This window comes from Gopherus evgoodei, chromosome 7 (assembly GCF_007399415.2).
Source record: "Gopherus evgoodei ecotype Sinaloan lineage chromosome 7, rGopEvg1_v1.p, whole genome shotgun sequence".
NCBI lineage: Eukaryota > Metazoa > Chordata > Testudines > Testudinidae > Gopherus > Gopherus evgoodei.
In genome coordinates, this window is record NC_044328.1 from 94,692,399 (window position 1) to 94,713,980 (window position 21,582).

Sequence of the window (21,582 nt, forward strand, 5' to 3'; positions counted from 1 at the left end):
ACAGGAGTTCAGTCACAAGCCTGACAATCATGATCACAGCACAAGTAGGTAGGAAACTGGAGGGAAATAAAACATGCTACTTATAGTTCCTGTAAAATAGCTAAACACTCTCTTCCCTTGAAAACACTCATTGAGGGGAAACGGGTACAGAAAGGATTTATTTCTCCTGGAAGGGTGCAGGGACAGGAAAGGGTGAGGTTAGCCTTCAAACCTGGTAGACCTCAAAGACAAACATGAAAAGTCAGGCCCCACCAGAGGGCCAGCCCATAGGCAACCCTGGCAGCACAACTTTCTCAGGAGCTAAAACCCCTTTCAGAACAACTGGAGAAGGTGCTCATGACTTAGAGAAGTTGGACATCAGTTTCTGGTGCCTGGGAGAATGTTTATGATTTGGCAAGCCTGGATTGTTAATAAAAGACCATCCAATCAGCTCAATTTATAAACAGCATGTTTCAATCCCATGAGTCATGAAAAAAAAAACCCATTCATGAATTTTCCATAGAACCTGCAGATGTTTCCAGTGATTAGAAATCCATTGAAAATACAGAATACAAGAAAAACACTATAGCATTCAAGAAAATAAAAATTACTCTTACCTCCCCTGCATCTTTTCCAATTATTCCAAAGAAGAGAATATTTTAATATCAAAATAATAGCAGTTCAGCTTTACTGATGTGCAATATGAACGTTTTTGTCTGTACTCCCATTCATCAGGAAAGTTTGGTTACAACTCTCCCACTGATATGCAAATAATGTAAGCAATTTTTTAATCAACTGCTATAGAAAATTACTCTAATAGAAGAATTCTCATTGCTGTTTTATTTATAAATAATATCCCATTCAATCCGCACAGATGTCTACAGCCCTCTCTCATTTCCTTTGTATATGTATTAGAGTAATGTTGTATGGAAGGAAGGGGGTTTTGTTTGTTTGTTTTAAGGAATGGTAAAGTTAAGGAAGTGGTAAAAAATTTATCCTGCATGAAATAATGCTCAGCATTGCCAAATAATGGATAATGACTCAGGGCCACATCATGCCATTGACCAATGGAGTGTTCTGTTTAAAAACTAATATTTTCATATGACCCCAGGTCCTTTTTGAAAGTTGGGCTCTCACAATTAATTATACCAAATTTGCAGAGAAATCATACTTACTCAAATTCTAGTTTTGATCTCTTTACTATAGAGTGCCTCCTAGTTGAATTATGTTTGTAAAATTGTGACAAGAACAATGCAGTTTATACAGTGTAATTGCCAGTTTCAGTAGGAGGTTTTAAAAGCAAGAGATTGCTAAAAACATTACACCCCATTCTACACTTCTCTAGATCATCTGCAATAGACCAGTTTTTACTATAATAGTGAAATATCAGCATAAAGTCTTCTGCATTAACATAGTAATGTGTCAGCTCAACTTTGATACCTAGAAAGATACTGGAACAAATTACTAAACAATCATTTTATAAGCATCTAGAGGATAATAAGGAATTGCCAACCTGGATTTGTCAAGAACAAATCATTCCAGACCAACTTAATTTCCTTCTTTGACATGGCTACTGACCTAATGGATAGGTGGAACTGAGAATGTGATATATCTTGATTTTATTAAGGCTTTTTACGTATTCCCACATGACATTCTCATAAACAAAGTAGGGAAATATAGTCTAGATGAAATTACTTGAAGATGGGTGCCAAACTAGTTGAAAAGCCATAATCAAAGAGTAGTTATCAATGGCTTGCTGTTAAACTGGGGATGGGGGTGCAAGGAGGAAGACATATCTAGTGAGGTTCTACAGAGGTAGGGTGACCAGACATCTTGATATTAGGGTTTTGTCTTATATAAACAACTATACCCTCTCCAACCTTCCCCCCTCCCAATCCCCAAAAAAGTTTCCCAATTTTTCACACTTGCTGTCTGGTCACCCTACACAGGGGTCTGGTACTGTTGAACATTTTCATTCGTGACTTGGATAATGGAGTGGAGATTATGCTTATAAAATATGCAGATGACACCAAGCTAGAAGGGGATGCTAGCACTTTGAGGGACAGGATTAGAATTCAAAATGACCTTGACAAATTTGAGAATTTGTATGAAATCAAGATGAAATTCAATAAATACACAACTACAAAATGGGGAATGATTATCTAGGCAGTAGTACTGCTGAAAAAAATCTGCTGGTTAAAGTGGATCGCATATTCAATAGTAGTCAAAAATGTGATGCGGTTGTGAAAAAGGCAGCTATCTTTCTGGGGTATATTAACAGGAGTGTCATATGTAAGACACAGGAGGTAATTGTTCCACTCTGCTCAGCACTGGTGAGGTCTCAGCTAGTGTGTTGTGTCCAGTTTTGGTTTCCATACTTCAGGAAAGATATGGACCAATTGGAAAGAGTCCAGAGGAGAGTAACAAAAACAATGCAGTCCAAGGTTTAGAAAACCTGACCTATGTGGAAAGGTTAAAAAAAAATAAACAAACATATCCATTCTTGAGGGGGGACTTGATAACTCTTCAAATATGTTAAGGGCTGTTATAAAGAGGATGGTAATCAATTGTCTCAATGTTCACTGAAAGCATGACAAGTAGTAATCAGTTTAATCTGCAGCGAGCAAGATTTAAGTTAGAAAGTTTTCCCTAATATCTAACTATAAAAAGACTGGAATAAGTTGCGTAGAGAAATTGTGGAATTCTTGTCATTGGAGGTTGTTAAGAACAAGTTAGACAAACACTGTCAGGGATGGTCCAGGTCTACTTGGTCCTGCCTCAGCATGAGGGGCTGGACTAAATAACCTCTCGAACTGCCTTCCAGCCCTACATTTCTACGATTTTACAGTTAGACTAATCCCACCACATTGATTCTATCTATCCTTCGCCATCTCATGTTTATTTTCTTTCTAGTGTTGTGAATGTAATTAAAATTGGTATAGTCTTTTCATTTCAATAAATCAAACATTCTGATTTGTATTGGAGCTCATCAAAAGAGATTTGGTTGTATACCAGTTTCAGAAACTAATTTGATATCTAGGGAACAGTGAACTACTGCTAACTAGCCAGCAGAGGGAGCACAAATCAGTATTTTATATGAGTCACTAAAATAGTGGCTATTGTAGGTTTTGTAGGATTTCACCTGGAATGTGTGGAGTTCTGAAGACCTGCCTCATCAAATATAAATAATCTAAGGCAAGACCAAATTCACCCTCTGAACTTCAGAAAGTCAAGGATACTTGCTTTGTAACCCCATATTATTAGGAGACATATTTTAGTCACCCTAACCACCTAAACAAGGTCATTTAAAAAAAAATAAAAATAAAAATAAATAAAAAACACCTCTCTCTCTCAAATGACAATATGTAGCACTTCTACATAGCACTTTCCATCCATAGTTCTGAAAACATTTTTTATAAAGTGGGTAAAATGGCAATGCTAATGTTTCAGAATGGACCCATGTGGTGCTCCAGCTTTTCCAGGGTCAAACAACAATTAACTGGCAGAACTGGAAACAGAACCCATTCCTCCTAACTTCTCTTTCTGCATTTCATCCACAGAACCATGCTGTTAAATATTCAGTCAAGGCAAAGGGACATAGTAGGCCACATCCTCAGCTTGTGTAAGTCAGCATAGCTCTATTGCTTCAACAGAGCTATGCTGATTTATGCCAGTTGAGAATCTTCTTATCATTTCACAGAAATGTAGGTAAGTGGGAACCACCCAAGCAATTCCCTGTCCTTGTGGAAAGGACAATGCTCCCCAACAAACGCACACAACCACTGAAGTCTAAAACTGAGAGTCACAGAACACACAATCCATTTGAAATCTCCTTGACTCATGTTGCTCAATCTTTCCCCAATGCCCAGTCTAAGTGGTCTGTGTTTCTAGCTTAACAACTCTGCAGAGGAGGAAATCAACATCAAAATGGATCAAGGGTACAGAGCAGAATTAAATTTGACAACCCATTTCTTTAGTTTGGATAAGCAATGACCACAGGCCGAAGTGGTGGCAATAACAAGAGTCTACAGACATTTGAAGAGTGTAGACACCAAGGAGAGAGATGATTATAGCATAATAAAAGGGGAGCATAAATGGAAATAACAAAATGAAACTGAGAGGGAAAATTTGGGCCGGATGTCTGGAAAGACTGTTTCCTGCTTGTGAGATTTATTCGCCTGTGGAATAGTCTGTCCAGGAATTCTTCCACAGAGGGAGGCAGGGAATGGCGCCACCACTTTCTGCCAGAGAAGGATAGTAGCTTTCAGGTTGAAGGCACTCAGGAAGCATGCTGAATCAGCATATTTCCTGGGTACTAGAGCCCTGTGCAAGCCTAGTGTAGAGCCTGCAGTGGGACCAGGATCCCATGGTCCTCCAGGATCTGCTGCCATAATAGCAGGTGCAGGATTAAAAATAGGCCTGCGCAGTGCTGTAGGGTACACGTTGCCCACTTAGGCTGCATATGCCCTGGCCAACTCCAGGTTCATACAGGAAGGAACTGCAGGCAGCTTGCACTGATGCAGCCAGTCTAGGCAGATTTTCTGCCTCTTGGGGCCTATGGCCTGACCTAGAATAATGAATCTGGCTCAGTTGATCCAATTTAAAATCTCTGGTCATTACATGAATAAAGACCTCCTAATTTCATTTTACAGCCAGTAAAACTAACTTTTTCTAGATGCTGGTTTGCAAAGAACTTAATAATGTATCAAGTTTAAATTTAATAATTTACTTCCCTTGTCAGTATGCCATAAGGAAAAACCTCTCAAATGCCACATTCTCTCTCATAGCTTCCACCATCTGCCACTAAAACAAGGCTTTCCCAATAGATATATTCCTCTGAGTCCCACGTATTTCGTTCATCCACTTCAAGTTTTCAAAAACAAGCTGCAACTTGTTTCTAGCTAGGAGTCATCTTCCCCAGAGTCATCGCCCCCCACCCACCCCCTCCAAAAAAAAACCCTCCAAGAATATCCTTTTACTAAAAAGGATCAAACTTGCAAATAAGTGTCTGTGGCTTTTATGCCTGCATTTTACTTGTTTCACTGAGAAGTTAATTATGTGGCAGACTTTTAAAGAGGAGGGGGGGGGGTAACAAATTTTAGCATCTCAGACTCAATCATGTATGTTTTCTGCAAAAGTAGTATCACTAAGTACACTTTTTACTCTCCATTTTTGCACATTTTTATTCACTTATGGCTTACGTTGAGATAGCACCTTTCCTCTAAAACGATCTAAAAGCACTTTGTTGACACATGGGAACATCTACAAACAGAACTCAGCAGCCACTAGTATATGTACAGAAATATTGCATGACCCTTATTTTAATCTATTGACACTGCAAGGTAGAATGCAATTACCCAGATTTAAATGTATCCATGTCACATGGGCCAGCACCCTTCGTGCCACAATATCTTGGTAGTAGTTACTGTAGTTGTCAGGATGATATTCTTGGTTTTATGCCTCACCCAAAAGATGAAAAGTCAACGAGACACCAGTTTGGGTTGCTGGTTCTACATGGAGAAAGAATAGTGTTAATGGCAGGCAGGTTTTCTTTGAGATCTCCCCCATCTGAGTTCTGAAAAAAACCAAAGTTGGCAAATTGAAAAGTCCACAACCCAATGTGGCACTGACTCCATGGGTGCTAACAGGCTCGAGCACCCATGGAAAAATAATAGTGGGTGCTCAGCACCCAGAAGTCAGAGCTTGAGTATGGAACTGATGAGTTCTGTGCTGCTGCTAAAAACTTCTGCTCTTGGGGCAGGAATTTGTTTATAATCAAAAGGCAAGGTGATTAAGATAACAAAAGGCTTGTTATTAAATGAAATGAAGGATTGTTAGATGATCCTGAAAGCAGTCTCTGACGCTCCAGTTAAAAGAGGGTAGGAACAAATGGTCCCTTTTCAGAATGGAGAGAGATAAATAGTGGTGTCCCATGAGGGGCTTGTATTGGTCTGGGATCAGTGCTGTTCAACATATTCGTAAATGATCTGCAAAAGGAGTAAAGAGTGAGGTGGCAAAGTTTGCAGATGATACAAAATTATTCAAGATAGTTAAGTCCAAAACAGACCGCAAAGAGTTACAAAGGGATCTCACAAAACTTGGTGACTTGGCAACAAAATGGCAGATGAAATTAAATGTTAAATGTAAAGTAATGCACATGTCAAAATATAATCCCAACAATATATACAAAATGGTGCCGCCTGAGGGCTTGGCTACATTTGCGAGTTAGAGCGCATTAAAGCAGCCCCGGGCGCCCTAACTCATGACGCGTCCACACTGGCCAGGCACATAGAGCGCCTGGACTCTGCAGCTAGAGCATTCCTGGTACTCCACCTCGGCGAGTGGAATAACACTTGATGTGCCTCCACTGGAGTGCCACAGCACCAGTGTGGATGCCCTGGTCTGTTAATGCACTCTGATCAGCCTCCAGAAGTGTCCCACAATGCCTGTTCTAGCCACTCTCATCATCACTTTTTGAACTCTACTGCCCTGCCCTCAGGTGACCAACCGCCAAACCCATCCTTTAAATTCTCTGGGAATTTTGAAAATCCTCTTCCTGTTTGCACAGACAGGTGTGGAGTGCTCTCAGTGAATCTTTCTAGGTGACCGTGCCTCCACGTGCCAGGTGATCCCCAGTATGGAGCAATGGTGAGGTGTTGGACCTCAGCAGTGTTTGGGGGGAGGAAGCTGTCCAGTCCCAGCTGAGCTCCAGCTATAGGAATTAAGATACCTTCAGGTAGATATCAAGGGACATGATGGAAAGGGGCCATGACCGGGACGCACTGCAGTGCAGCGTTAAAGTGAAGAAGCTGTAGAATGCCTACCACAAAACCTGCGAGGCAAACCACCACTACGGTGCGACCTGCCATTTCTACAAAGAGCTGGACGCGATACTTGGGGGCGACCCCACTTCCACTCTGAGGATCACCATGGACACTTCAGAGGACAGTTCAACAAGGCAGGAGGAAGAGGAGGAGGAAAGTGGGAGTGAGGGTGCTGAGGAGAAGAAAGACACCCCGGAATCCCTAGATGCATGCAGCCAGGAGCTGTTCTCAAGCCAGGAGGAAGGTAACCAGTCCCGGCACCCGGTGCGTGGAGAAGGACAAACACCAGAGGTGGTTCCTGGTAAGTGGCCTTTATTTTGGGAAGGAAGTTATTCGGCGTGGGCTCTTGGGGCAAGGAGGGTTAGGACTGCATGCATGCCTAGATGCGGAATAGGGCACTGATGTCCTCTCTCACGTTGTAGTGATCGGCCTCAGTGATCTCCTCAAAGGTCTCATCCAGAACTTGGGCAATGCGCTTGCGCAGGTGTCTCAGGAGAGCCACTGTGGTCCTTGTTCCAGTCAGGCTAACTTGTTCATGCCACTGTGCCATAAGGGGCGAGGGGATCATTGCTGCACAGAGGCAAGCTGCATATGGGCCAGGGCAGAAGCCGCATTGTAGTAGAAGACTCTCCCTTGCTTCCCAGGTCACCCTCAGCAGTGAGATATCTTCCAGGATGAACTCCTGTGGAAAATGTGGGGACGGTGTTCAGCATAGGGGCCCTCTGCAGCTGTTGGCTCTCCCCAAGGCACAACCCCCCCCCCAGGACACTATGACCATGAAACAATAAGTCCCCCTTGACCCTGTGCTTACTCACCATATTGGGGTTCCTGTGGATTATGTGTGCTCGCTTTGGGATGGGCAAATTCTGCTATTGTGTACACTGTGGTTGCTCTTAAGTATAGGGGAATCATTGCTCTGTTTGGTGTGAACAATGCTGCCTCTGTTAAGCGTTGCATTTTACCTTTACAGATACAACCTTGAGATCTCAGCCGTCCGTGTTATCACCAGCTAAAAGACTGCAAAGAATTCAGAAGAGGCCATGTAGAAGCAAAGACGACACGTTGCATGAAGTCATGCATCAGTCCCTTAACAAGAATCTAAAAGCGCAGGAGTGGAGAGAGGGTGAAAAGAGGATCCACCAGCAGAATGAGGAACACCAGCACAAAAGCACAGAACTCCAGCAGCAAAGCACGGATAGGCTGATAAGCATCATGGAGCGCCAAGCGGACTCGATCCAGGTACTCGTAGCCATGCAGGCAGAGCACTACTGTACCTGCCCATGACCCTGCAGCTCTTGTCCCAAAACTCTCTCTCCTGTGCCCCCATGTCACCTCCAACCCACTTTCCCCAACATCCAGGTTCTTATCACCATCAGCTGCCTCTCGTAGCTTCACCACCCAGACCTGAAAACTATGACCATTACCCACTGCACTCAGCTCCCATCACCATGGATTATAACCATCCTGAACTGCAGCATTCAGACAGGAAGTCTGAGTATGAGAATAGGACATACACAAATCTGTGACTGAACTGTTCCCCACCCCACCCCCTTGCCCTTCTGTTTCCCAAGCAGTTGTATTTCTTTTCAATAAATGAGTTTTTTGGCTTTGAAAACTTTCTTTATTATTGCATAAAGTAAAAGATACCTTAGCCCAGGAAAGCAACACGCACTGCAAGTCAGCATATCAAACACAGATTCCCATTTCAGCCTCAAATTGCTCTCTCAAGGCTTCCCTAATCCTTGCAGTCCCGTGCTGGGCTCTGCTCTGGGCCGCTCTAATAGCCCTGCTCTCTGGCTGTTCAAATTTAGCCTCCAGGTGTTGAACCTCTGAGTTCCATGCCTGAATGAATCTTTCACCCTTCCCTTCAAAAATGTGGTACAGCACGTGATATAACTGTGGGGATGCTGTCATTGGCCAAGTCCACCTTCCTATACAGAGAGCGCCAGCAGCCCTTTAAATAGCCAAAAGCACACTCCACAGTCATTCTGCACCGGCTCAGCCTGTTGTTGAACCATTCCTTGCTGCTGTCAAGGCTTCCTGTGTAGGGTTTCATGAGCCACATCATCAAAGGGTAAGCAGGATCTCCTAGGATCACAATGGGCATTTCAACTTCCCATACAATGATCTTCTGGTCTGGGAAAAAAGTCCCGGCTTGCAGCTTCCTGAACAGGCCTGTGTTCCGAAAGATCCATGCGTCATGCACCTTTCCAGGCCAGCCTGCATTAATATCAATGAAATGCCCACAGTGATCCCCAAGCACCTGGAGAACCATAGAGAAATACCCCTTCCGATTAACGTACTTGGAGGCTAGGTGGGCTGGTGCCAGAATTGGAATATGCATCCCATCTATCACCCCTCCGCAGTTAGGAAAACCCATTTGTGCAAAGCTAGCCACAATGTCATGCACTTTACCCAAAGTCACGGTTCTTCTGAGCAGGATGCAATTAATGGCCCTGCAAACTTGCATCAACATGAGTCTAACAGTCGACTTTCCCACTCCAAACTGATTAGTGACCGATTGGTAGCAGTCTGGAGTTGTCAGCTTCCAGATTACAATAACCATCCACTTCTCCACCATCAGGGCAGCTCTCAATCTCGGGTCCTTGCACCGCAGGGTGGGGGCGAGCTCCTCACAATGTCCCATGAAAGTGGCTTTTCTCATCCAAAAGTTCTGCAGCCACTGCTCATTATCCCAAACTAGCATGACTATGTGATCCCACCACTCAGTGCTTGTTTCCTGAGCCCTAAAGTGGCATTCCACGGTGGTGAGCATGTCCGTGAATGCCATAAGCAGTCTCCTATTGTATGCATTACTTGTGTCGATATCATTGTCGGAGTCCTCACAGTCAGTTTGGCTCTTAAGGAGTAACTCGACTGCCAAATGTGACGTGCTGGCGAGACTCGTCAGCATATTCCTCAGCAGTTCAAGCTCCATTCCCACAGACCAAAATGGAAGACAGAGCACACAGTACAAAAAAAGTTAAAAGATGGCACCAAATGTGGATGGAAGCACAGGGATTGCTGAGATGTGAACCGATGCATCACGGAGCATTGAGACAGGACCTAGAATGCCCTGCACCCTCTTCCCCCTTCCCACAAGCCACAGCACCAGAATGGGAAGAGGGGCTTTGTGGGATAGCTGCCCATAATGCACTGTTCCCAACGCTGCTGCAAGTGCAACAAACGTGGCCATGCCAGTGTGCTTGCAGCTGTCAGTGTAGACTTGCTGCAGTGCTTTCCCTAATGTGCTCTCTGAAGGCTGGTTTAACTTAAAGCGCTCTATATCTGCAAGTGTAGCCATGCCCTAAATTAGCTGTTACCCATCAAGAAAGAGATCTTGGAGTCATTTGCAGTACTCAGGAAGCACTAGGTTTCCAGAGTACTGCAAATTCATAAGAATCCTTCTCACTGTGCCTGTATCATCTTCATTCTCCTACTTCAGAAGACTTAAAAATTATCTCCAGTCATCAATGGGACAGGCACAACTGAATAATGCAGCCATCCTTAACGTGCATCAAAATAATACCAGGGAACCTAAATGTAAATAAAATTGCTGACAGTTTCATCCAGAAAGCTACAGTGAAACATAGTTTCTTTAAACTGGGATGTTAGTGAAGACAGATTGTAGGTGATTGCAATAACCTTAATATGCCGTAATTCATGATAATGTAATTATGTCGTTAAGAATAATTGAATCATTGTTAAGACAGTAAAGATCCAATGGTAGACACATTCAATAATTAGAAAATGAAAGAAGTGTATAAATATGCTGAACATAGCCTCCCCCCAAAACTGGCAGAATGCCCCCCCACCCCCAACACTCTCACACGCCTCTTCAAAAACACCCACTAGAAAAAACAAAAAAGTCAGCAACTGTGGACACACTTGTTTCAATTTAGCTTAAGCCAGTCCCTAACTGACTTAAGCTAAATCAAAATAAGCCTGAAGCAGAATGAGTGTCCACGTAGCCTTTTGTACCAGCTTAATTTAGTTTAAGGTGTAATTTTTAAACTGAACTGGTGGAGCTCTGCATTCAGACAAGCTCTTAGGGTAGGTCTACACTGGGTGGGTGGGGCATAGCTGAAGTTGGCGTATCTTAGGTCGATTTACCTGGCCATGAGGACGGCGGCGAGTTGACCACTGCTGCTCCCCCATTGACTCCACTTCCACCTCTTGCTCCGGTGGAGTTCCGGAGTCAACAGCAGAGCGATCGATTTTATCATGTCTACACTAGACACGATAAATCGATCCCCAATAGATTGATCACTACCCGCCAATCCGGCGAGTAGTGTAGACGTACCCTTAGTTTCCATTTGTCCTTGTACTTCAGCAGTCTCCTCATTCATGTCACCATAGCTCACAGAGTACTTTTGGTTAGTTAATGAATATCAGTTTTAGTCATTATTCTATTGTAGCAGTGTCTAGATGCCACAGTCATAAGCAAGGACACACAATAGTTAGCTGAACAGTTTCCATAAAATGAATAACAAATAAGGTTGCCAACCTTCCAGGATTGGTCTGGAGTCTCCAGTAATTAAAGATTAATCTTTAATTAAAGATTACGTCATGTGATTAAATCTCCAGGAATATGTCCAACCAAATTGGCAACCTTAAAAGGTAGATTTACCTTAAAAACTGCTTGACAGTGAATCTTTAAGGGAGGGAGGGAAGAAGCAAAGCACATGCTGTACTAGGTAGCATGGAAAGCTCTATTTTGGAGTTCTGGTGCTCAGCATTGTTTGTGATTAAAACAAACATGAAGAAGCTGACAGCTATGTTCCCAGTGTCAGCAGAATGAAAAATCTCATTCAAGAGCCCAATTTTCAGATCTGCTAAGCACCTGCTGTTCTCATTGAGGTCAGCTGGTGCCATGGGTGCTCCATTTGCACTGTCTAAGATTTTGAAACTGGTTTTAGACACAACATTGTGCTACAGTATTTGGCACCTTTTGTCATGTTTGTTTTTTAACCCTCAATGCCATCTTTTGATTAACAGTTTCCTTTGCTGGAGTACATTCGGATTTTCCTTTGGATGTTCACGGCCACTGGTGACACTAGCATGCCATTTGCTGCTTACAATAGTTTTGTTTATAGGCTGCCAGCATAATGGAATAAAACCCTCTGGTATCCATCATTTGTAAAAATAACTGGTCTCAGTGTCTCTTCCCTTCATTTTAGAGATAGGTTATAAACGTGAAGATTTAACAGGCTATTTCGGTGAAGGGATAAGATTTTTTTAAGATTCTAGTCTTTGTATATTTAACTTAATGTCTTCATACTGCTTACTTACCTACATCTGTCTGCCAGAACAAAATCTGTCTGTATTTTACAACATGCAGTCTTCTGCTAATTCACATGTATAAGTTGCATTAAGTTAATGAGATTCACATGTTCTCTTTTTGATATGCACATTCCCATGAGTGAGCATTAAGTTCTTATCCTGGTAGCTCAGTAGTTATCGGTTTCTAGTTTAATTCTATTATATGTAGAACAGGAAGTTTAAAAAGTTTTAGCTAAAAAAAAAGCATTTGAAACAATTGTCATTTTTACATTTTGGTTAATACTCACTACATTCTGCATTTGCAGAAAGGTAAAGGTCAAAAAAGGATTCTATCTAATAGTAATTGATGGTGAGTTTTTTCCTGTGACAGCTGCCAAGATTGACGCTGCTAAGAAACCAAAGATCTCCACTGGGTGATACAGCCCAAGCAATGGAACAAAAGCTACCCTACACCTATAGCCTGCCTCAGCCCTGCTTTGTAGAGGCCCTCTAGGAACAAGAAATCAGGTTAGACTCCACACTAATGTGGTTTTTGGCATCTCTGCCAAGATGGCATTAAGTGCTAAACATGCTGGCTAATAGTGACACATGAAACCACAAACTTATTTTATATAGGCCACAAAACTGCCTTGATTTGGTAAGCATGTCTCAAAGTCTAATTTCAAGATAGTAGTTCACACTATACAGAGGCCTCAGTTGAGACTGACAATATGTTCTAATAAGATAGAGGTGTTTTACTGCTATAAATTGTGATTGGTCTAGAAATTCAGTGTCAACCTAAGAGTTTAAGAAGTACTTGTTAAGTTTTTGGTTTTTTTTTTACTTTCCATTATTTATAGTACATTATAAACGAAAGGCCATAACAGACAAGTCCCCCCTCAAGTCGTGCAGAAAGAGATGGAAGACGGGGGAGAGAAATTACTTCTGTTTTGTTTGTTAAGTATGTGGAAAACATCAGTTCTCCTCCCCTATCCTCTTCATCATTCATCCTGGTAAAAAACAGATGACTAAATGTTGCACCTGAGCTGATAAATTTTAAACAGTTTTGCAATCCTGGAATAACTCTTGTACATACAGTTACCCAGCATCTGAAGAGATCCAAAAAGCACTTTACAACATTCACACAGTGGATAAGGTAACATTATTAAATCTGACCACTTACGCAAGTAGTATTTTTTTGTTGACAGAGAATCTGAGTTGGAGCTGTAATTTTTGAAGGCTTTCCTGTTTTCCCATTTATATGTTAAGTGAAAGGGATCAACTGAAAATGAGACTTGTGCTCCTTGTTGAGATGCATACCCATTGTTATTGTTAATATACTGGCTCATTACCCCCAATATAAAGCCTCATAATCAACTAGTCTATCAGCAGCCCCATTTGTTTATTCTAAGGTTAATTTTATAGTCATTTGCTACTTCTGAACCAAGTGATGCAGCACTAAAAGTAAAGTTGTCTGGCATAGTGTCTTCCCAGTGAGACTCAAATCACCCCCAACAAAAACAAAAAACACAACAACAATGGAAATGGGAGCATCCATTTGACTCTCTCCATTCAGATGTTGTATACAATAAGGTCCCAACCTAGAATACCTTTACTCTTTTGAGGAGTGACTATTTTCCACTAAAATTATTTGGATTATTAATAGTGATTTCAAGATATCAAACAATAGGAGGTTCTTCAACTATGCCTGTGCTCCTGAAGTGTTTAACTAATTTAGGCTATATGCTCCATTTTGGTAATGAGTAGACAGGGTTAAAGTCTTAAAAGTTAATGCATATCATAGGCAACCATCCAGGAAGTGTAATAAGCAGCTGTTCGTATGGCAACATATGAGAACTGATCAGAAATTTCCAAGCAAATTATTTTTCCATCAGAAAATGCCAATTTATCGGCCAATTGGGCTCCTGGGTAGAATTTCATTTTATTTTTTTTAACTGTTCCAATTATTTCACAAATTTGGTTTTTGATTTCCCTTTCATGGAAAATGTCTACGTTTTTTTCCAAAATTGAACAAACTCTTCACCCCTCCCTACCCCTGGCAAAAACAAAAAACAAAAAACAAAACCCAAAACAACCAAGACAAGCAGTCAGAATTTCCCTCCCATGGGAAATTCTGATTTTTACCAACCCTATTAGTTATACCAAAACAAGATTTCAGAACTCCAAATAGCAAGCAGTTATCATATATAACTCCCAACTGAAAACAGCAAGGTCCATTTAAAACTAACTAAATAAAAATCAGTATCACAATATGATTCATGCTTTTCTCAGTACTGTGTGTGCTGCACTTCTACACAGTGGCAGGCACAGTCATATGCATGTTGCACACTGGATGTGTACCGTTGGCCGGGACAGGGCAACCAGCAGAGGTAGAGGGCAGTTTGCCCAGGGAACCCTGTTCAAGAGGCTCCCAAACCAAGGGGGTGTTGCGACCTGGCGCACTGGGTTGCAACAGCATCAATGAAATTTGGCCAAGCAGCCCCTCCATCATGACAGAGGGGCAGCCAGGCCAAATCTGAGTGGTTCCATGCTAAGTTGAAGTGAAAGTGGTTCAAACATGTGTACCATATGGATGTGTATACCATACCCTCTGCTTCTACTGTACATAGAGAAAGATTTTCAAGAGTGCTCTGCTATATCTGGGAATATATACACATACATTAAGTTGCCAGACTGTCAAGAGAGTATTTGGAATCCAGAAGCTCCTAAAGAGAAAAAAGAAACTGCTGGAGGCAGAACTGTAATAGCCCAGAGACTTTCCCCACAGTAATTTACCAGGGCAAGTGAAACTAGTGCAAGCCCCATTTTGCACTGGGGCAGCATTTTCTACATTAGAGACTGGCACCAATACTGATATCGTTCCCTAGTCTAGACAAATCCTTAAAATCTCCCTCATCACTTTCTGAAAACCTCCCTTCTTCAAGCTGTTAGAGGCTTGTGTATAAACTTCGTGAGGAGAAGCTGAATTAAGGCACAGGCACTATGCGCCAGTGCCTAAAGCCCTAGCTCCCCCTAGAGTCATTGGATTATAACTGAATCTCAATGCTCCTTAATTGTTTTTTAAGTTTCTAGTCCTCATGGCTTTCAAACTGGTCTTCACATGAGACAAGTGCAACTGATGAAGTGATATCCACCTTAATCTGCAGGAAGCCTGAAACAATATCTCCAAGAGATGTGACTTGCCCCATTCATCCCAATGGGTCTTAACTACAAGACCCACTGCTGTGAGGTGCCCAGATATCATCCCAGCAGAGAGCTCAAGGGATGGCTGGAGAAGAATGCAGCAAATCTTGCCCATCTAGGCAGATAATCCCTGAAATTGGACTAAGTATTGACCCCCCCCCCAATCACCCACACCTCTCTGGGTGGGGGAAGAGAGGACTGACCCTGCTGATACTCAGGGGGTCAGGCCAATTTGCTCCTTGTCACTGCCTCTCTGAAAGCAGAGGGGTTGCATGGTGGCTTTTACCTCCTGGGAGCAGTGGGAGAGATTCTTCCTCTTAAGAGTGGTATCCCTTGCCACTACCCCTGTTTGCTGTTATGGAAGAGGGGGCCCCTTTCCAGTTGATCTGTGGCAGTGCCTCATGTCATGATGTGGCTAGGGTCCTCAATCACCTTAACATAACCCTGCCGGAAGGAGCACTCCCATGGGACTTTAACCCAGTAGGCAAATGAAGATAGCAGGTCTTGTAGGTAAGCCCTGGACTTGGAATTGAGAAACATGAGTTCTGTTCCTGGCTTGGCCAAAAGATGATTATTAAGTATTTTAGGTGCTACTGAAATACAAAGTCCTAACCAAGACTGGGCCCCACTGTGTGCTGTGCCACACACATAGTCAGAGCCTCTGGCATATCAATTTAACAATCGAAACCAGGTGAGACAGAGGGTTGGAGGGGAAACAGAGGCATCAAGGAGAGATATGACTTGACCATGCTCAGACAGCAGGTTAGTGCAGAGCTAGGGGTAAAGTCCAAGCAGAGGGTGCAGCATAGTGGGGCTGGAACCTGGGGTGCTGCTGCACCCCCTGGCTTAAAAGTAGTGATAACAAAATACTAAATGCATGGTTTCATCATTGGCGCTCCCACTAGGAAAAACTGTTCCTGCACCCTTGGTGCAGCATACTCACAGCTTCATGCCCAAGGCACAGTGTGGTGAGAGGGGGAGAAAGACACCTCTTCATTTAATTTTACAGCCACTTTCAGACAGCTAGTGCCATGGGGGTGCTAGCCAGGGGGAGGGATCCCAGCACCCCCAATGAGATTCTGCCCAGCCTCCACTGGTCCCCAGCTTCCCCATCATTGCTTTCCACCGAGAAGAGGCAAAGTTCATGCACCACATACTGTACTTGAGCCTGAACTGTGCCTCGGTTTCCCCATCTGTAAATGACAGCTAACAGGCAGCCAGAATCTGCAGGGTTTGGAAACAAAGGGGAGGGAAACTTCTGTTGCAAGACTGGGAAATAGACAAGGCCTTGCAAACAGGCGCATGCACAGTCCTCCAAGACCGGAGGCCACCCAGCTATTCATCCACATCACGAAGGTGGTTACGTGCCTTCATCGTTCAGTTGTTCCTGCATGGCTGGCGCTTCCTCTGCACTCCGGGCTACCTGAGCAGCAGAGATAGCAACGGAAACAAAGGCAACAGCCCCAGGTGGAAGACTGCGGCGGCTCCTTTAAGAGGCCATCCCGGGGGAGCCGCTCCTTCTGTGGCACTGCTGCAGAAACCACGGCGAGCCGCGAAGAGGCGGCACCCGGGCGAGGCTGCACAGGACAGAGGCAGCCGCGCCCCCTCCCTTCCCCCTCCGGGCCTCGCGTGGCTCAGCAGAGGGACAGTGCAACTTTCTCCCCAGCCCTGGGACCTGCACCGCGGAACGCTGAGAACTCGGCCATAAATATCCCAGCTTAATTCTGAGCCAGCATCAAATCCACTTAGCAGACTTAGCCCTGAGTCGTCAAGGCTGCAACAAGGGAGCCCTGGGTGGGCTGGAAAGGAAAAAAGCGTCATTCAGGGACCGCCGGCTGAAGAGTTTATTCTCCTCTTCCTACGGCCCGCGGAACCCGAAACAAGGCACCCACGGGTGGGGGGGGATTGCTAGGACAGGGTCTTAGAGCTGCAAAGGGCCCTTCTGTCTGAAAACAAGCGCCCCCGGCACTGAGGCCTGGCATCTGCTCTCCAGGCTGGTTATTCAAGGAGCTGCGGTTTTCTCAGCTGGCCTCAGGGTTTGGCTGGTTGGAGAGACTCAGGGAAGAGGCAGCCCAGAATCGTGTTAAACCCAACGGTTCAGTGAACGTGTCTCCAGCGGGCAAGCAGCGCGGTGGTGTCACCGCGATAAGGTGCAAAATCTACGCAAGGGAGTCAAAACACTGGGCAACAGGCGCTTGCGAGGCAAGCTGGGGACTCTGAGCAGGGAATTAGAAGTCACTTCAGTACAGCTCTGGGAATTATTATTTTTTAAATAGCTGAAACAAACAACGTCAGAGCGCCACGGGACAGCACATGGGAGGAAGGCTAAAAGGCAGTGCTTGGTATCCTAGCGTAACCCATCCTCCCCCGTTTGAAAAAATACTGTCCTCATGGGTCGAGCTGATGACATGCCTTTGGGTTTATTCCTGGCATGCAGATACCCTGGAGAACCTTGGCCTTTCCAAGAGCGATGGGGCTGGAGTAACGCTATCCCATTCAGACAGCTAGAGGTCTTGGACATCCATGCTTCACCGAACCTCACTTCGTTAGGACACGTTGTGGACAAAGCCTCCTCCCATCACAAACTCACTACTGGTTATCAAAAGAGGCACACGCAGGGGCAGTCATCACGTGTGGAGGCGACAAGAGAGAAAGGGGCAGAGAAGGGTTTGTTTCCACCACAAAAGTGGTCACGCTAAGATTTGTACTCTTGCTTCTATAGCAACGATTTCCCTCTGCCCCACGGAAAGGCGTGTTGAAAACACACAAGCCAAGGAGAAGTGAATCCTCATCACCTCCCGGGAAGAGCACAATGTGGATTTTAAACAATTTTGCCAAAGCAGCACGCCACCACCTCCAAGGGTACGATATACCCCGCAGGCAGGGTGCGCGCTATTTTAGGCCATTGATATTTACTTTGGTAATTCACAGGAAAACCAATGAAGCCCGGGAGATCAGAACTGCACAGGATTTACTGCCAGGTTGTGTCTTATCTGCAACAAAGACACCCCACGCCCTTCTACTTCATGAAGAGGAGCGGAAACATTCACCTGCAGCAGAGAACTGGCAAAGTGCTATTTCACTTCTCCCGTTGTCAGAGCTAGTAAGAAACACCTTGTGCTACTGGTGTCCTGGTTATGCAATAATACTAATGTGTCAGCAAATGTGCCTTCGTTGGGGTATTAATGAGTAAGCAATTAGAGATGACAGTTAAAGATTAAGCTGTTTTGGTGAAATGAGAAAAGCCCAGGACTGCAAGGCACAAGTTTATAAATATAAAGAACCAAAATGTATCCGATTACAAACGGCCCATTGTGTTGCAGTGGGAGAGAGAAGTGGGCTCATAATACGATGCATGCTTTGCCCACTCCACTCAAGTCAAACTAATTCCTGATTACTATTTCACAACCAAGTCAGGCCAGTGTAACTACTTCAATTCTTGCTGTTCCTAAAAATCTCGCGCAATTAAGCCGCGTTCCCTGCGCGGAAAGAAGCACATGATTAAGTACAAAGTATAGAGTCTGTAAATAGACGCAGAGGTTGAGAGCAAACAGGTCTCCAGGATGAACCCGTTTATATTGAACTAGTCACAGTTGGTAAGGTGGCCATCTGCCAATGTTTACTGACCTTTTCTGTGTGCCACTTTCATTAGCTGCGGAAGAGACAGCTGTCTACACTGACAGAGGGGCCGCAAAAGCTACTCCAGCTCCCCTGGTAACAGCGGCTGAGAATTTATCAGTATGTCCGCTGAACGCATTAGATACCCCACACACTAACCCATATGGGGAGCGCAAGAGGGACAAATATGCCATTAGGCTCCCCTCAAACTAACAAGCCAATGCTCCATGGTGGGCCGGTATCCCAAGAAATGCGTTCCACGGACACATTCGGGTTGCCCAGATATTAGAGAGTTTGGTTTTGGAGGTTGGGTCCGGGAACCTCCCCTGGGCACGGCTGGGCGAAGAGGAGAGGCCCGCGGGCTGCCTCCAGGCCAGCGCTTGGAGGGGAGCCGGGCTGCAGGGAGAACGGCCCCGAGGAAGATACCAATGGCCCCAAGAGGTGACAGTCACGCATTTCCTCTGCATCTCCCTCTACTCTAAAACACCTTGCGGCTGCTGCTGCTCTGCGCCTAAGTGCATCCCAGACAGCTCCATCCCGAGCGCAAAGCGCTGCCCGGGGCTCTGGAGCGCGTCTGGCTGAGCGCAAAGCAGCAGGAACAGCTTTACTAGAAGGAGTTAAGAGCGGGATCTGGCTCCAGTGTTCACCGGAACTTGCCCCGGCTAGAAATCCCCACCTACCCTGCAATATCTGTGCCTCGGATACTGAGCCTGGGGGGAACGACAATCCACGCAGCCGTGTGCTTTAGCAACACCACCTACTAGCCCCTGAACCAGTTCCCGCGAGCCCGCCAGCCCATTAACCGGAATGGGACTAACTCTGGGGCGCAGGCTGCAGAGCGTGGGGATGCTTTCCGGGTGTTTTGTGGGGTGGGGGAAGAGGACCCTGTGACCAATGCATCGACAGACCCTTAGAGAGAAGGCCAATAACCCCCAGCCAGCTCTTACTTTTCGTGCTGCGCGTTTTCCTGGATGGCCCCCAGAATCGCCAGCCCTGGCCCCGCCGGATACGCAGGGAGGATGCCCTGTTGCAGCCTGCATGTGGCCAGGTGTCTGTGATGCTCGTCCTGCAGGCAGGCGTTTTCGTGGTACAACTTGGACACTTGCTGCTCCAGCTCGTCAATCCTCCGCTTCTGCTTCTCCAGCAGCTCCTGCTGCGTCTCGATGATCTTGTTCAGCTCCTTCAGGTAGCCCGCCGCCTTGCTGGGGTTCTCCGCCGGGCTCTCCATGGCCTGGCCGGCCACCGACCACGCCACCCGCCCTTGCCACCCTTTGGCGGCTTTGGGAAGGGGCGGGAGGCGCTGGCCGGGCTGCTCCGCTGAGAACTTAAGACGGGGTGGGGGGATAAATAACGCCCCGGGCAGGGCCACTCCTCCGCTGGTAGCCGGCTACCTGGAGCTAGGGATGCCCAGGAGAGCGCCGGAGCGGCACGCAGCGGCTCCGACTCCGGGCCGCCATTGCTGGTGCTCGGCTTCCTCCGCCTGGTCCGGACCGAGGGGACTGAGCCGGCCGGGGCTGCAGCCGGGGCTGTGTCCGCAGCAGGAGCCGCCGCTCTGCGTCCGCCTTCTCCTTGAGCCCCGCCAGCGGGAGCGGGCTCAGCCTCTCGCCTGCGGATCTCCGCGCCGCCGGGAAGCCGCCGCCAGCAGCAACAGCAGCAGCGGCGCGCAGCCCTTCAGAGAGCAGGACACGGGAGGCGAGGGGCTGTGCCTGATGCCCGGCTGATCGCCCGGCGCAGCCCTCGCCTCCCTCTGCCTGGCCCCCACCGCCACACGCGCAGCCCGAGTCCCTCTCAGCCCCGCGGCTGATGCGCTTTAAGTAGCAGCAGCTGCCTCCGCCGGCGGCCGCGCGGAGTTTGCAAAGTGGCGGCGGGTCGGGGGCCGCGAGCGGGGCTGAGCGGCAGGAGAGGGGCTGGCGAGGGGGGCACTGGACGCATCCCAGCGCTGCCCTGCGAGAGCAGCCGGGCTGATCCACCCCCCTCCCCTGGGCACGGGCGAAGCGGAGGATCGGACCGAGGGGTGGCCAGCGGGCAGCCTCCGGGCCAGAGATCGGAAGGGAGCCGGGCTGCAGAGAAGACGGCCCGGAGGAAGATACCACCGGCCCCAAGAGGTGACAGCCAGGCACCTCCTCTGGGCCGTCCCCTTTCAGAAGCAGGGTGGTCTTGCGCTGCACCCAGCCCGGCTCCACCGCTGAAGGAGAGATGCCCACGGTGCATTTAGTGGAAAAGTCCTCTCCAAGCTATGGGGAGGGGAACCCCAGGTGCAGGTGGAAACTTCTTTAAACTTCATTTTGGGGGGGGGGCGCGTTTCACTTTCACTAGACAGCCCTGTCCTCCTTCCCCAGCGAGCTGGGGAGCAAATAGAGTGAAGAAGGGTTTTTTTAAGGGGGAGGGAGTCCTCCTTTAAACGGCAGGATCCTTCACTAGGTGTGTTACAGCCATGCACCTACCCATCACTCACCCCTTCTGACCCTGCAGAAGGCGGGGAGTGGCATGTAACACAGCTCTGCCATTCCGGGCTTAAAGGCAGGCCAGAGATTGCCTAAGGCCATGCTGCATTTTTAGAACCATCGACCCAGCCATCAGCGATGCAGGATTATGAGAGTCCTACTGGAAGAATAAGGCTTCCTGCTGGAACATGGGAGTTATTACTATTCAAATAGCACCAGTGTGCTGGGTGCTTCAGAGATGTGACCTCTCT

General features: G+C 46.3%; 1 protein-coding gene across 3 annotated transcripts in view; it reads right to left on the bottom strand.

The window, feature by feature from the left end:
• Window positions 1–20,689, bottom strand: part of IQSEC1 (IQ motif and Sec7 domain 1) — a 710,112-nt gene extending 689,423 nt beyond the window's left edge. For all 3 annotated transcript variants that reach the window (XM_030568827.1, XM_030568826.1, XM_030568829.1), the window contains exon 1: window positions 19,835–20,689. In XM_030568827.1, the coding sequence (XP_030424687.1) occupies window positions 19,835–20,115 (281 nt within the window). In that variant the 5' untranslated portion in view covers window positions 20,116–20,689. The remainder of the gene's footprint in view (window positions 1–19,834) is intronic.
• Window positions 20,690–21,582: the final 893 nt, after the last annotated feature.